Raw genomic sequence first — 14,634 nt, forward strand, 5'->3', positions numbered from 1 at the left:
TCCATCCATCCATCCATCCATCCATCCATCCATCCATCCATCCATCCATCCATCCATCCATCCATCCATCCATCCATCCATCCATACCAACTTTCAAGGTCACTGACTTGATAAAAATCAATAAAATACCAGTGAATAAGTTTAGTAAAATTGAAACTGAGCCATTAATTTACCTACCTGAAAAAAAAACACAAGAAACTAAAGTGAAAACGATAACAAAGTTGTCAAGGTAAAGAATGGACTTCTGCTTTAACTAATTCATTCTTTTTGCTGTATCTGAAAAAAAATAAATATGTTGTTTACCAATGTCCCTTTAAATATATAATAATTACATCGTAGATAAAGTACCCAACAAAGATTTCTGTGGGGTGAAGCTGGACTTAGTGGTGCTTTTGAAAAATATAGTAATACATTTTGGTTTTCTTTCTATGAGACAGAACTGATGACACCAGCAGTAACTTTGAATCTGCATATTTACCTTTCAACTTGTTTAATTTCATTGAATCATAGAAGAAACTGTAGAATGTGTTATATTTCCCACTATGTTGATATTTGCAAAGGCAATTTCGTGCAAAGTAATGAAGCTGTCCATAAACTCCTAAACACACCTCCATACTTGGCACCTGACCAGAGTTTAGTTTAATTTCAGGGCGTTGGTGCTTATCTTAATTTTTATTTTTTATTTTACCTTTATTTTACCAGGAAAGTCCCTTGAGATTGAATCTCTTTTGCGAGGGAGACCTGGCCAAGAGGCTTAACTAGTGCAACAACACAGTGCAAACAACATTACAATACCTTACATTAAAAATAGCAGGTGCACATTTCTGTTAGTTTCTGTTTAAGAAGAACCTTGAATTCACCTAAGGAGATGAGTCCAGAAAGTTGAAGAGAGTTCTGAATGTGGTTCCAGGACCAGGAGCAGCGTAGGCGAAAGCTGCTTTGCCAAGTTCTGTATGAATCCTGGGGACTTTATACAGCTTTCCGTGTGGAAGAGTGGGAGCTGTACACACTGCAAGTGTACAACAACAAGTTGGACAGATATGAGGGGAGTTTATTCAGGATGGCTTTGTAAATAAAAATAATCCAATAGTGTTGTCTCCTCAGGGTCAGTGAGGGCCAGGATGCCAGAGAATAGAGAACACAGTGATGTGTCCTAAACGCAGAGTTAGTAATAAAACGTAAAGCACTGTGATATACTGTGTCAAGGCAATGAAGTGTTGAGGAGGCAGCATGCATATATATAATGTCCCCTTAGTCCAAAGTGCTTAAAAAGTTGCCTGTACCAGTTTTTTCTTGGCAACAATGTTAAAACAGGTTTTGCTTCTATAATAAAACCCCAGCAAAGCCCTCAGTTTCTTTAGCAGATGAGACACATGTTCTGAAAATGACAGTTTGTCATCCAACCAGATACCCAGATATTTATATGATGGTACTCTTTCAATAGTTTCTCCTCCTGTAGTTTGTATTCCAGGATGGACGATGTTGGTTGAACGGGTTCTGGTGAAAGTCATAAATTTGGTCTTTTTGGCATTGATTTGATTTGATTTGATTTATTTTATTTTTGTACATGTAAAAAAAAAGAAACAACACTTCATGAGAAGTTTAAGAAAACAACAACAAAAAACAAGGAATTTCATCCTTTAAAACTTGCTAACTTGATTTACATGTGCCAAAAAAGGAGTAGGAAGAAGTGTAAACTTATTTAGTCCTACCCCCATTCACTGATCATTTAACCTGTATTTATAATTATTCACACACTGTACTCACACTGCTAAGTAACAGTATTGTTATTATTATTATTATTATTATTATTACTACTATTATATACTGTAATTATACTCACACACATACTTATACATGCATACATACATACACATAGTTGAATATTTCTATATATTTGTACACATATGCCCATATAGATAATTATATAAATATACTTATTTACACTATGTATATATATACATATACACATATATAATTTGCTGCCCATTTCTGTACATAAATATACACAGATCTACCCATTCACCCAATAGTGTTATATTCAGGCCCCTAAAGGCCGCTAAACCCTTTCCTCTTTGTACCTCGTGAAAATCATGTTTTATATTTGTTTTTAAACTGGTTAATGTTTGGACATTGTTTTAATTCTGAATCCATTCTGTTCTGAATCCATAGTTTAACTCCACTGACTGATATAGAAAATATTTTCATAGTTGTTCGCGTTCTACGAATTAAAAATACCAAACTTATAAAAAACAACTTTCAACTCACCCACGGCTTGGAGCACGATTCGTGTCTCTGGTGACAGGATGATCTTTGATTTTTCTCGGTGAGTTGGCGGATGGAGGGCGGTGTCGGGAGGTTTGTCCTCTGCAGCTTCCCGTAGAAACGCAGGGCGGCTCAGGGCGTCTCTCACTCCGCTGCGTAGGAGACTTCACTCGAGCAGCACCAGTAGGCGTCTTATATAAACGGAAACTTAATATACACACTCAAAATGCACTCAAATACACTAGACAGCAGCGGTTCGCCAAAAAAGCGCTCGTTTTCCCGGGGACTGAGCGAGGATGAGTCACTCCGCAACATTATAAAAGAGGTGAGCGCAGAAAAGACAAGGCACATCAACAATGTTCCCGTCTGAGCTAAAGCTAACGCAGTGATCATGTTTTAAACTCTGCTCAGCTGACAAAAGAAAGTAGGTTTTGTTCCCCAAATGTCAACCGTTTATTTGTTAGTATTAACGGGTAATTAGAGAGTTATGGGCCAGCGGTTTTTGCTCCACTTCCTCGTTGTGGCGGAGTTTGGCTCCTGTGTTTTTGTTGTGGCTGAAGGCTGATTTATGGGTCTGCGTTACACTGACGCAGACCCTACGGCGTAGGGTACGCGTCGCCGCGTAACTTACGCCGTAGTGTCTGCGTCGATTTAACGCAGAGCCATAATTCAGGCTTGAGCGTGATTGCGCATCGTCTGACTCCATCATCTTCCTCATCTCTTCATCTCCAGACTGAGAGCTCGGCCAGACGTCCGACACGAAGCGACAGCCGAGCAGGAACCCTGAAGAGGAGGACTGGCAGCCAGGTAGGAACCAGATCAGTGTGGCCATCATCCTTCATCTCTCATGGATTTGTTATCGATGAATCAGAGCAGTGATTCATCTTCAACATCCATCTGTCAGATCCTTTTTTTTTTTTTTTTTTACACGTGTCAGGGACTGATGATGTGATTTCCACAAAAATATAAATAAAAATATATAAATGTACTTCATTTTGAACAAAAATGTGTATCAGATATGTTTGTTTTGTTGTTTCTTTTTACATTCATCCCACAACATATGTAAATAGTGGCTTTGAATGTAATTGAATTTTTGATAAACTCGCTTGCTGACAGAATCCAAGATTCTGCTCACAGTTTTCATTTCAGAGATCTGTTATGCATAGTGAGAGATGTCTCGTTGTTCATTCAAAGTCCATTCTTAGCACTTTAGCAGGGTTTCCGCAGGGTTTTAAAAAGTATTAAAAAGTGATAAATGAAAATTGCCAAATTTAAGGCCATTCAAAGTGTTAAATTCACTGTCAGAGGTATTATTTTTTTTTAAAATTGGTATTATTTTTTACCTTTTACATTTTAAGCAGACTATTTTATTGTCGTTCACAAAGTGAAATAAATGTGAAACATCTGGTCAACATCAATGAGTCTATAAATCTGTTCTGTATAGTGTTCTATAGTTCAAAATCTGTATTAATGTTAAAAGGTCCGTGATTAACACTTAATGTTGTGACAGTTTTTAAAAAAAAATCTGAATGTAGTGAAAAAGGTATTAAATTGGTATTAAATTTAACATAAGGATTGCTGTATAAACCCTGTTTAGGGAAGAAAAAGTCTTCTCCAAACAAGATTTAATGCGACATTATTGGTTTCATCAAACTGTTCAAACTATGGTACATTCAGTCATTCAGACTGTGCTCCGGGCAGCGTCATTCAGATAAGCTTGTTAAAATAACAGAGCTGCAGTGTGTCTGCAATACAAATGAAAAAGATTGTACAGTTGATCAAATAAGATATGATTAAGTATTTGCAGAGCAATGATTTTTACATAACATTATGTCATATCCAAGTACCAGCAATCCACTGTTGGCGCTGAAGCTAGACCCTGGGTGTAGGAGAGGTTGCAGTTCATGGACCGTCGACACCAACAATAACAGCATACTTGTTCTCTGAAGAAAAAGATGTGAACTTTATTTTGTACAACAACAGTCTTGTCACCAGTGTATTACGCAAAACTTTGAGTTTGAGTTTTCTCATAACAGTGTGTTGTTTTTCCATTCATTTTCATATCTAGTCCGGCTGCGTTCAAATGTCAGAGATGTGAGGATAGGGGCAATTGAAAACTGTAAAATATAGTCAGGCAGGGAATAGATTTGGACAAGTTAAACACTTTCCAGTGGTTTTCTGGTGCTGCTAATTGCAAATATTGAACAAGGAAGTAGGAAGGTATCAAGTCATTGAAAAAATGAATCATGTGTATGCATTTGTGTCACCATTGTACTCTGTGTAAACAGTTTTGGGCCAAAAAAAATGTATTAGGTCAAATTCGCGTTTAAAAATCAAAGCTATCTGTATGACTCTTTTTCTTTTATCTACTTCTCAGTTATTTTCCTTACTTTGGTGAATTGTAAATCGTGGAAGTACAACAATTCTTAAACTAATTACTACATTTTTCTCAGCATTTGTGTTTTGTATCATACTGTATTTTATCATACGAGTTGTCACCAGTGATGCCAGAGTATTTAAACATCGTCATATATTTTCAAAGCTATAATATCTGTGTTTCTATTATCGGCAACGATTATGATCTATACAAAAGTAATTCTTACCACGGATATTAGAAACGAGTTTCATAAAATGCCTTACAGCATTTAATACATAAGTAAATTACAAAGTTTCCTAGAGAAAACACCCCACAGTAACGCCCCGGTGACTCAAGCGTGACATAACCTTGCCCTGTTGGAGCCGTCTTGCAGCAGTCACACATGTTCTGGTTTGTTAAAGAGAGGCTGCACTGCACCTATAGTGATTAACATCTGCACTTCAGGCAGAACTGTGTGTGTTGACGTGATAAAGTACTGATTATATGTTTGTGTTTGAAACAGAATTAAAATTCCTCACTGGATAACAATATTTTTAAGCAACATTAAACCTTATTTTCTTTTTCAGGGTTGTTTAAATGACAAATTCATTAGAGTATGAATGTTGCCTCCAATATCTTTTGAAGTATTTGGTTTATTTTTATTAAATCTATCTGTAATCACTAAGTTACTCTGTGGTAACCAACTTATTTTTTGTGTGTTTGATTCAGCAATCTGACCCGGAGCTCTTCATGGGACTGCCGGAAATGGTGAGTGTCTCTAGCTCTCATTGTTTCTCTTGATAAATGTGATGACAGTTCATATAAAGCAGGGGTGTCAAACTCATTTTGCTTGGCGGGCCGGATTTGACCAATTTTTTTCTCGCGGGCCGCACGCTCAAAATAACAAAAACGGTGCAAAAAATTTTTTTTCTAATTCTTTTTTTTTTTTTTTACTATTGTTATATATAGGCAGCACGGTGGCTTAGTGGTTAGCACTGTTGCCTCACAGCAAGAAGGTCCCCGGTTCGACTCCCAGGCCCGGCAGGGTCTTTCTGTGTGGAGTTTGCATGTTCTCCCCGTGCTTGCGTGGGTTTTCTCCGGGTACTCCGGCTTCCTCCCACAGTCCAAAAACATGCATATTTAGGTTAATCGGTGATTCTAAATTGCCCGTAGGTGTGAGCGTGAGTGTGATTGTGAGCATGGTTTGTGTGTCTATATGTGGCCCTGCGGTGGACTGGTGACCTGTCCAGGGTGTAACCCCTGCCTCTCACCTAAAATAAGCTGGGATAGGCTCCAGCAGACCCCCGTGACCCCGCAAGGGATAAAGCGGGTAAGATAATGAATGAATGAATGAAAATGAATGAATACTATTGTTATCTAAACCAATATCAGTTTAATTAATTTTAAAGGAAATATGCACTTTGTTTACACTCTAATTATGTAAAATATATTTCTTCAGGATCTTTTCTTGAAATTTCTTGTTTTTTTTTCAAATTATGTAAGATACTTTTAATATCATTTTACAAAGATAAACAGAAACAAGTATGTTTTTTTTATACTTCGCTTTTTTATAGGAAATTTAATTAAAAGCAAAATCTTTATTATTACATCCGAGAGTGTTTCTTTGTGATTTAGAGATTTTTCCAGTACAATTAAGTGTATTTATTTTTAATAATTGGTGCAGATATTTACGCCAGTGTGGCGAAAAAGTCAGCACTTCTCTTTTAACTGTTTTACTTTGTCACTATCCTCGTATTCAAAACTGAAATTCTCAGAATAAATATCTTCCATCATCTTTTTTAGCAGTGATATTTTTCCTGCGAAAATATATAATAGTAGTCGGTTAATAAAAATAAACGACCGTCTACAAAGAAATAAAATCGGCAAATGCATTCTAGAAAACTAAAAAAATTTCGAAAACTGCTCTCTTTGTGGAATAACGATGGATTTGTAGAAGAAATATATAATCGGATATGCTGCGATTCATGGCAATTATTTATGCCTTCCTTTTTAGTAAATTAACATTCCGGTTTTTTGCGTTGGAAACTTCTCGTGGGCCGCATGAAAATCTCTCTCGGGCCGCATGCGGCCCGCGGGCCGCACATTTGACACCCCTGATATAAAGTGATCACACAATCTCACAATTTAAATCACTACAGTGAAAAATATTCTCTTACATATGTTGGAGATAGTCATGCTTGCACCTGAGGCCTCCTACACTTGGTTAGCTCTGACAGCTCACTGACCACCTTGCTGTCCCTCTTACTGGCTTTCATTCCACCAAACTTGCCCACACTAATCTGTAACTATGTCTGCGGTTTAGCTGGAACTGCAGGCCAGCTACGATGAAGCGGTGCAGGAGGTGCATGGGCTGGAGGTCGAGCGAGAGGCTCTGTTGTTCCAGGTGGACGTCCTCCAGGACACACTGGAGGGTGTAGAGGAGCTGCTGGCCGAAGCCCAGAGGGAAGCTGGACATGCTACTTTGGTAAGTTGAGGCCTCACCAAAACTGAAACGCCAGCACAGGTGTGTTCTCAGCACTTTATTCGTCAAGTGTAAAGCTCCTAAATGCACACAGGGAAGCTCCGGGTCCACTATAATGTAGAAATCTTTCTGCATTTGTAGGAGCTGGAACGAGAGAGAGCGGCCAAGAAGAAACTGGAGAGCCTGGTTGGTTCTCTGATGCAGGAGGTGGAGAGATTAAAAGAGGTAACATGGGAAATAATAGTACAACTTCATTTAACATAACAGAACAAATGCATTTTTGTGTACAGAAGTAAAGATCTATGTTTCCTAAAGGCTCGCTTGTAATTTCCTGTGTATGCAATACCTGCCTTCTGTCCATCCACGGAAATCAAATGTGCCTGAAGTCTTTCCAAATGACTGCACTTGAAAGTGAAGGGAAAAGCTGACATCAAAAAAGGAGCTATAATGTTTAACCAAGAGTAACCGGGGGGTTATCACACTGTCTAGCCATTGGCGTGTAGGCACAGACCATACATTCTTTTAACCTTTACCCTACCTTTAATTCTTTACCCTCTCCTTGCCCCACTTTCATCAACAAGTTGTGCTACTTTACTACGTACTACAATTTTAAGATCACTTGCCTGGGTTCTATAGCTTTTCAGCTCTCAAGGAGAAGTAATACAGTCCTAAATTTGAGCAAAACCATGTATACAGTAAAATAAGATGCTAATATGATTGGATTTCAACTAGCTTTTAAAAGAAGGACCTCTAAATAAAGATATTCATCTCATATAATTAACCTGTTAGATAAACTGAAGATAGTGAAAAAATTGCTATCATAATTTTCTTCCACGTCAACAGTTTGCAAGAGCTCGTATTTCTGTTTAACTAGACGGATGCATTTTCAAAATGTTGTTTTGAAGTTACGATCACAGAACAAATTAATCCAATGAGAAATTCACTTGTCACACTAAAAAAATGCAATTTAATCATATTTAAATCATGTTTTCTTTAATTTTAAAAGGACCTTTATTCATATATGGACAATTTGTGCTCTCTTTTTTAGGAAAGAAATAACAAAGCACCTGCCCCAGAGAACATGAGCAACGAAACAAGACAGGAGCAAATAAATAATGATGCTCCAGAGGTGATGAAAGTTACACAGAGAGAAGAAAAAGAACTGTGCAGCACTGAAAACAGCATTGGAGGACTGGCAGCTGCAGAGGACGGGGGACCGAGTGAAGGACCAGAGGATGCAGGAGGCGTCTTGACAAAGCTGCAGAGGACTGGCAGTCAGCCCTTGACCCACCTGCCTTCTCTTGCACTCGACAACCCGCCTTCAGTCGACGGGGTCCTTCGGAGGCCCTACGAACGCCACACGAGAGCTGGACGAGATCCTTCTCCAGACAGCCACGACTCAGACAGCGTAAGTGCCTACGAGGATGCATCTGCTGAGACTCCAGAGCAGGACGCCATCTTCACAGGCGATGACGAGCTGCCAGATGATGTGGACAACAGAAACGGCAGCGAGAACGAAGACCCAAGAGATCCTGAAGCCTGCGTTTTGTCTTAATTTTATCTTGGTTTAATGACGGAAAAATAATACTATCATAGACAACGGTTGTTGAAGCTGTAATCATTATTCAGTTTATAATTCAAAAGAAAATCAACGTGTAGCTACTGTATCAACAATATATTCATTATTTTAATCATTCCTTCCTCAAGTATAATGACCAAACCTTTGATGCACTGCAGTTATTTTGTCACCTTGTTTTTCTTCTTTCTTGACATTGTTTTAACTTTTAAAAACTAAATCGTGGATAGCTTGATTGGTGGGGCGACAGACAGAGCAACTGCATCTATCCATCCAAGTCTTATCTTTTATATACTGAAGTAGAAATTCACAAAAAAAAACCTCAGGTTTCATGTCTGAAATTTAACTGATTACTTGTATGTTAGTTGCCAAGATTTGTCTTTAAATCATGCCTATGTGTGTGGACATGTGGGGACACTTCGCCTTTCAGATGTTTTTGTACTCCAGCAGCTGCCAGTGTGCACATCAGGGTATATCTGTGTCCAAAGTCCTGTGATTTTTGGACACGCTCCATTGCTGTTTGGCCCCACAGTGATATTTTCTTCTACATTTATTTCTAATTAACTTTTTATCATATTTTACACTAAACTTGTTGACGTAAGCTCAAGTATTTGGGATCAAAGGCACGTGTGAAGTTATATAATATTAATTATGTGAAAATCCTACTATTTACTTCCCAATTTTTCTTTTGGATATATGGTCAATTTTGCCTGTTTTGCTCTGAAATGTTTTTTAGAAATTAATTTGGTTGCATTTGCACTTTTTAAAAGCCGTTTCCTCTGGCAAACATTACTCAGATTACCTTAGCAATGACATTCCTTCTCCAGCCAGACACATCGGCAAAAAATAATCAGCAACAGGCTGGGTCCTCTCTTCAAGGTGATACTGTATCATTGCACATTTCTATTTTTATTAGTTTGTGAAACTTGCTGAAATTAGTCTCTGGATGTCTGATTGCTGTAGACACTTTATATGCCGTCAAACTTTTTTATGTTGTCAGTTTTTTTAAGTGCTTAAGGCAACTGTGTTAACCAGTTCACCTCTTTTGTGATATCTTGCATGGCTCCGTGCAGACAGATTTTATTTTATAAGCTGCAAATAAGATGATCAGTGTCATCTATCAATATTTTTGCATGAAGTACTTAAAAACAGAAGTAATAATTATACTCATAATGTTATATAGAGCCAAAACATAATTTTAAAAGGGAAATTAAAATAATTTTATTCCTCCGGTTGAGTTACATTTTATTTTGCAGTAAAGTAAAATAAAATAAAAATTGGCATTTTTGAACATATAAAGATAGACTCTAGTGATTTAATCTTGATCATCTTGAAAATCTTTGTCAGCGAAATACTGTTTCATGCATGGATACTTGAAAGTGTGGCGAACATTTGCGGCATTTGGCGGCATAACAGCATATAAATGTTAACTAATTTGCCTTTAACTTTTAGTATGCGTTCCTATTAAGGCCGATGCCGGTTCACATGTCTTTTGTTCTGTTGGCTGACAAGATGCTGAAAGTATCAGACACAGCTGTGATGTGTGTGTTTTTCGTCGTCAAAATGGCTCTAGTTTTGCATCCTTGGCACCGTGATCTCTTTTTGAACTATCAGGTTATATCATACAAATCATTAAATAAACATGTTCCATGGGTGGATGCTGTTAAGCATGTCAAAGGGATTTTGTCTTATTCAGGTGTATCCTTTTTTGTAGACACTGAGTGCATGTTCAGCCCTCAGCAGACTTTTAGCAAGTCAGTTTCAGTATCAATTTATTAGGTAATTGAATAGTTTTGTTATATTTCTACGTAAAAGTGCAAAACATATCGTTATTGTAATTCGATGCCTTCTGTCGGTGTGAATATTTGTCACTTTTTCTAAGCTTTGAAATGTTCTGCTGTAAAAGTAAGTAATGATTTATATCAAAATAAAATAAGTGAATGATACTGTAGTTGTTTTTTAATTTGCGTTTGTGTGAACACTAATATAAGAACTGGTGAAATAGGAGAAAGTGGACAGTTCAAAACTGATATTAGGAAGGGAACTTGTTATTGAGTACCGTATTTTCGCGACCATAAGGCGCAACTTTTTTTTTTTTTTTTTTTTTTAAATGTGCCGGGCGCCTTAAGAAACGGTGCGCCGTGTCTATTACCTGAATTACGGTAATGTAAGGCTGGCCATGAGAACGGTAAAGGGAGAAGGGGGCGGGTGAAGCTGAATGAGACCATCCACTGAGCTGTTTAATGCGAAACAGAAGATGAAAACTTTTAAGGATTTGCTTGATGTGTAAAGTGAAATAAAATACAATCAAACTAAGTTTTGCTCCCGCTCTATTTAAATAAGCACACTTATTTGCTTATCTGCAGCGCGCGTGTGTTTTGCATGTCGGAACCGTCCACATTCCCCGGTTAAAGCAGCGGCTGCAGCAGCGCGGTGATGGTCGCTGCTGCAGCCGACTTCCTGGTTCCCAAAGCGGTCCGATCGACCTGGTTCCCGGCCGCTTTAAGAGCAGAGATTTCTGGGGTCTGTCTCAGGTCTGATCAGCTTCACCCTCCAAAATTTGCAGCCAAATCTGTCGGTTACAAACCCGGTACCGGATCCCGACATGCGCGGGTGCGTATTCGCGGCGCGACACACACTTACTGGTTTATGTGGTGCTGGCCGGGCGCAGCTGATGGACAGAAACCTATGGGGATTTTTAAAAGAAAAACTTTGCATAAGACGTTTCCAGTCGGAGTCATTATAAGGACGAATGGAAAGGGGGGGCTGGATGAAGGGATGATGATGATCAGGTGGCTGAGACAGGTCTGGAAATTCGGACTGGAGCTCCTGTCGGATACAAACCCCGGTACCGGCTCCCCGACAGCGCGTGTGTGAGCGGGTCCAGCGCGAGGGAGCGGAGCGGGGAGCGGACCCGGTCCAGCGCGGAGCGGGTCCAGCGCGGAGCGGGACGCGGGACCCGGGACCCGGGACGCGGGACCCGGGACGCGGGACCCGGGACCCGGGACGCGGGACGCGGGACCCGGGACCCGGGACCCGGGACGCGCTGCTCCACCCCGCTGGGGAGAGACGGGCTCTGCGCGGTGGAGGATCCGCACAACGGGGTATGAAAAGTTTATTTACTGTTGTGCAGAAAGTGTCTGACACCGAGGAAATTCGGACTGGCGCAGCTGAATTAGTGGAGCTCTTTAATGCAGAAACAGAGGTTTTGCTCCCGCTCTATTTTTTAAATAAGCGCTTGTGTGCTTGTGTGTGCGTTCTGCATGTGTGTGCGTTCTGCAGCGGGTGTGTGTGTTTTCCGGCCGGCGTGTTTTGCGGCACGCGTGTGTGCAGCTCTGCTCTGTAGACTGCGCCTTTTGGGTCGGTGCGCCATATGTATGTTTTAAATCTAAAAATGACACACAAAAATGAGGGTGCGCCTTTCCACACGGTGCGCCGAATGGTCGCGAAAATACGGTAAATAGTGTCAACATGAATTAATATTAGGACAAATTAAATTACCACTGCAGACTGTCTTCTGAGTAATTTAAATTTCCAAAGCAATTCCCAATAAAGTCCAATGAAAATATTGTCACTCTTCATAAATATCTTTAATATACTTGCTGTAGCTTTATTTGTCCAACAGGTGGCAAAGTATATCTTTTTTTAAAGGGTGTTAAAGGCAAGCAAGCTTATTTCTATAGCACAATTCAACAACAAGGGGATTCAAAGTGCTTTACAAAGACATTAAAACATAAATAAAAAGCATGATTTCAAATATAAACGAAAAACAAAGAAATAAGATTAAAATCAGTAGTTAAAATATCATCCAAACTCAAGTTTTAAAGTATCAGTGCAGGTTTGGGGCTTTACTCAAATGCAGCTGAAAATATTTGTCTTCAACCTGGACTTAAATAAATAAACGTTTCAGCTGATCTGAAGCTTACTGGGAGTCTGTTCCAGATATGTGGTGCATAGAAGCTGAATGCAGCTTCTCCATGTCTGGTTCTGACTCTGGGAACTGATAAAAACCAGATCCAGATGACCTGAGGGGGCTGGAGGGTTCATGCTGGTCAGGAGGTCACTGATGTATTTTGGTCCGAGACCATTCAGAACTTTATAGACCAGCATCAAAACTTTAAAGTCTCTCCTCTGACAGACAGGCAGCCAGTGTAAAGACCTCAGAGCTGGACTGATCCACTTTTTTGGTCTTGAGGACTCGAGCAGCAAAGTCATGAATGAGCTGCAGTTGTCTAGCTGGCTTTTTAGATAAACCTGTGAAGATGCTACAATAATCAAGCTACTTAAGATGAATGCATGGACTAGTTTTTCCAGGTCCTGCTGAGACATAAGCTCTTTTAACCTCGATATATTCTTAAGGTGATAGTAGGCTGACTTTGTTATTGCCTTAATGTGTTTTTCCAAATTTAGTTTAGAGTACATCATTACACCCCTATTTCTGGCCTGGTTGGAAGGTTTTAGGTGTATGGATTGGAGCTCTGTGGTGACCTGTACGAGTTTATCTTTGTCCCAAAGGCTCATAGCAGTTATTCTGTGTTAAAAAGTTATTTATTTGTTGAAAAACTGCCTTTTCAACGTTCTTACTTAAAATGGGAGATTTGAGATGGGCCTGTAGTTGTGTAGTTTGTCTCTTGTCAAGTTTTTCCCTTTTAATACACTTGACATTAGGGACAATTTCACGCTGACTAACAGGTCTGACTCCAAAATCTTTGAGACCTTTGTGAAAAACCTGTTTTCAGGATGTCTAAACAGCAAGAGGAGGAGTTCAGCTGACGTAAGATGTCCTCCAGGTCTTTGCTGAAAATGGGTTGAAACTGTGTCATGGTATTTAAACCGGTTTCTGGTGGATCCTGTACATATGCTGAACCTGCTGCTGATGTACGAACTGCTCGTCTAATATTTTGCATTTTGTCTGTGAAGAATTTAGAAAGTAATTGCAGGCCATGGTGGGATAAAGTTCAGCTGCCACTGACACAGGAGGGTTCGTTAGCCTGTCAACTGTAGCAAATAAGGTCCGGCATTATGACTGTTTTTAATGATCATGTCAGAGAAGTAGGACTTCCTTACATCCCTCAGTTGTAAGTTATAAGAGTGAAGTTCCTCTTTATAGATGTCATAATGAACGCAAAGGTTTGTTTTTCTCCATCTGCGCTCAGCTCTTTTCCAGTTTTTTACCAAAGTGGAATTTCTCCATGGAGACTACTTCCTTCCAGAGATAACCTTTACCTTAATGGGAGCAATAGTGTCCATAACATTTACCATTTCAGCATCGAAGCTACTGACAAGCTCATTGACTGAACCCTGGGACGGGGCAGGTGTTAGAGAGAAGACCTGGTTAAAGATTTCACTACTGTTTTCAGTTATACACCGTTTTGAGATCACTGCTGTTGAGACATTTACATCCACTGAAATCATACTCTCAAAGAAAACACAGAGTGATCAGACAGGCCCACATCAGGCACAGTGTACTTTGAAATGCTCCGACCCTTAGAGATCAGTCAGTCTAGAGCAGGGGTCGGCAACCCAAAATGTTGAAAGAGCCATATTGGACCAAAAACACAAAAAACAAATATGTCTGGAGCCGCAAAAAATGAAAAGTCTTGTATTAGCCTTAGAATGAAGGCAACACATGCTGCATGTATCTATATTAGTTAGAACTGAGGGAAGAATTTTTTTTTCATTATGCACTTCGAGAAAAAAGTCGAAATGTTGAGATTAATGTTGAAGTACAATCTCGAGAAAAAAGTCGAAATGTTGAGAAAAAAGTCGAAATGTTGAGAAAAAAGTCAAAATTTTGAGAAAAAAGTCAGAATGTCGAGATTAATGTTGAAGTACAATCTTGAGAAAAAAATCTAAATGTCGAGAAAAAAGTCAAAATGTCGAGAAAAAAGTCGAAATGTCGAGATTAAAAGGGAAAGGAAAAAGGAAGAAAAAAGGAAAAAAAGAAGAAAAAAA

At 39.2% G+C, this 14,634-nt stretch overlaps 1 protein-coding gene across 1 annotated transcript; it reads left to right on the forward strand.

Annotated features, from left to right (window-relative positions):
- Positions 1 to 2,392: 2,392 nt before the first annotated feature.
- Positions 2,393 to 10,617, forward strand: si:ch1073-456m8.1 (leucine-rich repeat flightless-interacting protein 1). Its single transcript, XM_061727479.1, has 6 exons — positions 2,393 to 2,590; positions 2,998 to 3,072; positions 5,351 to 5,389; positions 6,945 to 7,106; positions 7,245 to 7,328; positions 8,152 to 10,617. The coding sequence occupies exons 1-6, from the start codon at positions 2,492 to 2,494 to the stop codon at positions 8,656 to 8,658; spliced, it is 966 nt and encodes a 321-aa protein (XP_061583463.1). The 5' UTR covers positions 2,393 to 2,491; the 3' UTR covers positions 8,659 to 10,617.
- Positions 10,618 to 14,634: the final 4,017 nt, after the last annotated feature.

The sequence above is a fragment of the Cololabis saira genome, chromosome 8 (genome assembly GCF_033807715.1).
Source record: "Cololabis saira isolate AMF1-May2022 chromosome 8, fColSai1.1, whole genome shotgun sequence".
NCBI lineage: Eukaryota > Metazoa > Chordata > Actinopteri > Beloniformes > Belonidae > Cololabis > Cololabis saira.

What these genes read in the sequence shown, in the direction of transcription:
- si:ch1073-456m8.1 (XM_061727479.1), top strand. Translation starts at nt 2,492, where the DNA reads ATGCACTCAAATACACTAGACAGCAGCGGTTCGCCAAAAAAGCGCTCG. An exon ending in AGAGGAGGACTGGCAGCCAG is followed by an intron (nt 3,073 to 5,350) that starts GTAGGAACCAGA and finishes TGTTTGATTCAG; the next exon opens with CAATCTGACCCGGAGCTCTT. An exon ending in TCATGGGACTGCCGGAAATG is followed by an intron (nt 5,390 to 6,944) that starts GTGAGTGTCTCT and finishes TCTGCGGTTTAG; the next exon opens with CTGGAACTGCAGGCCAGCTA.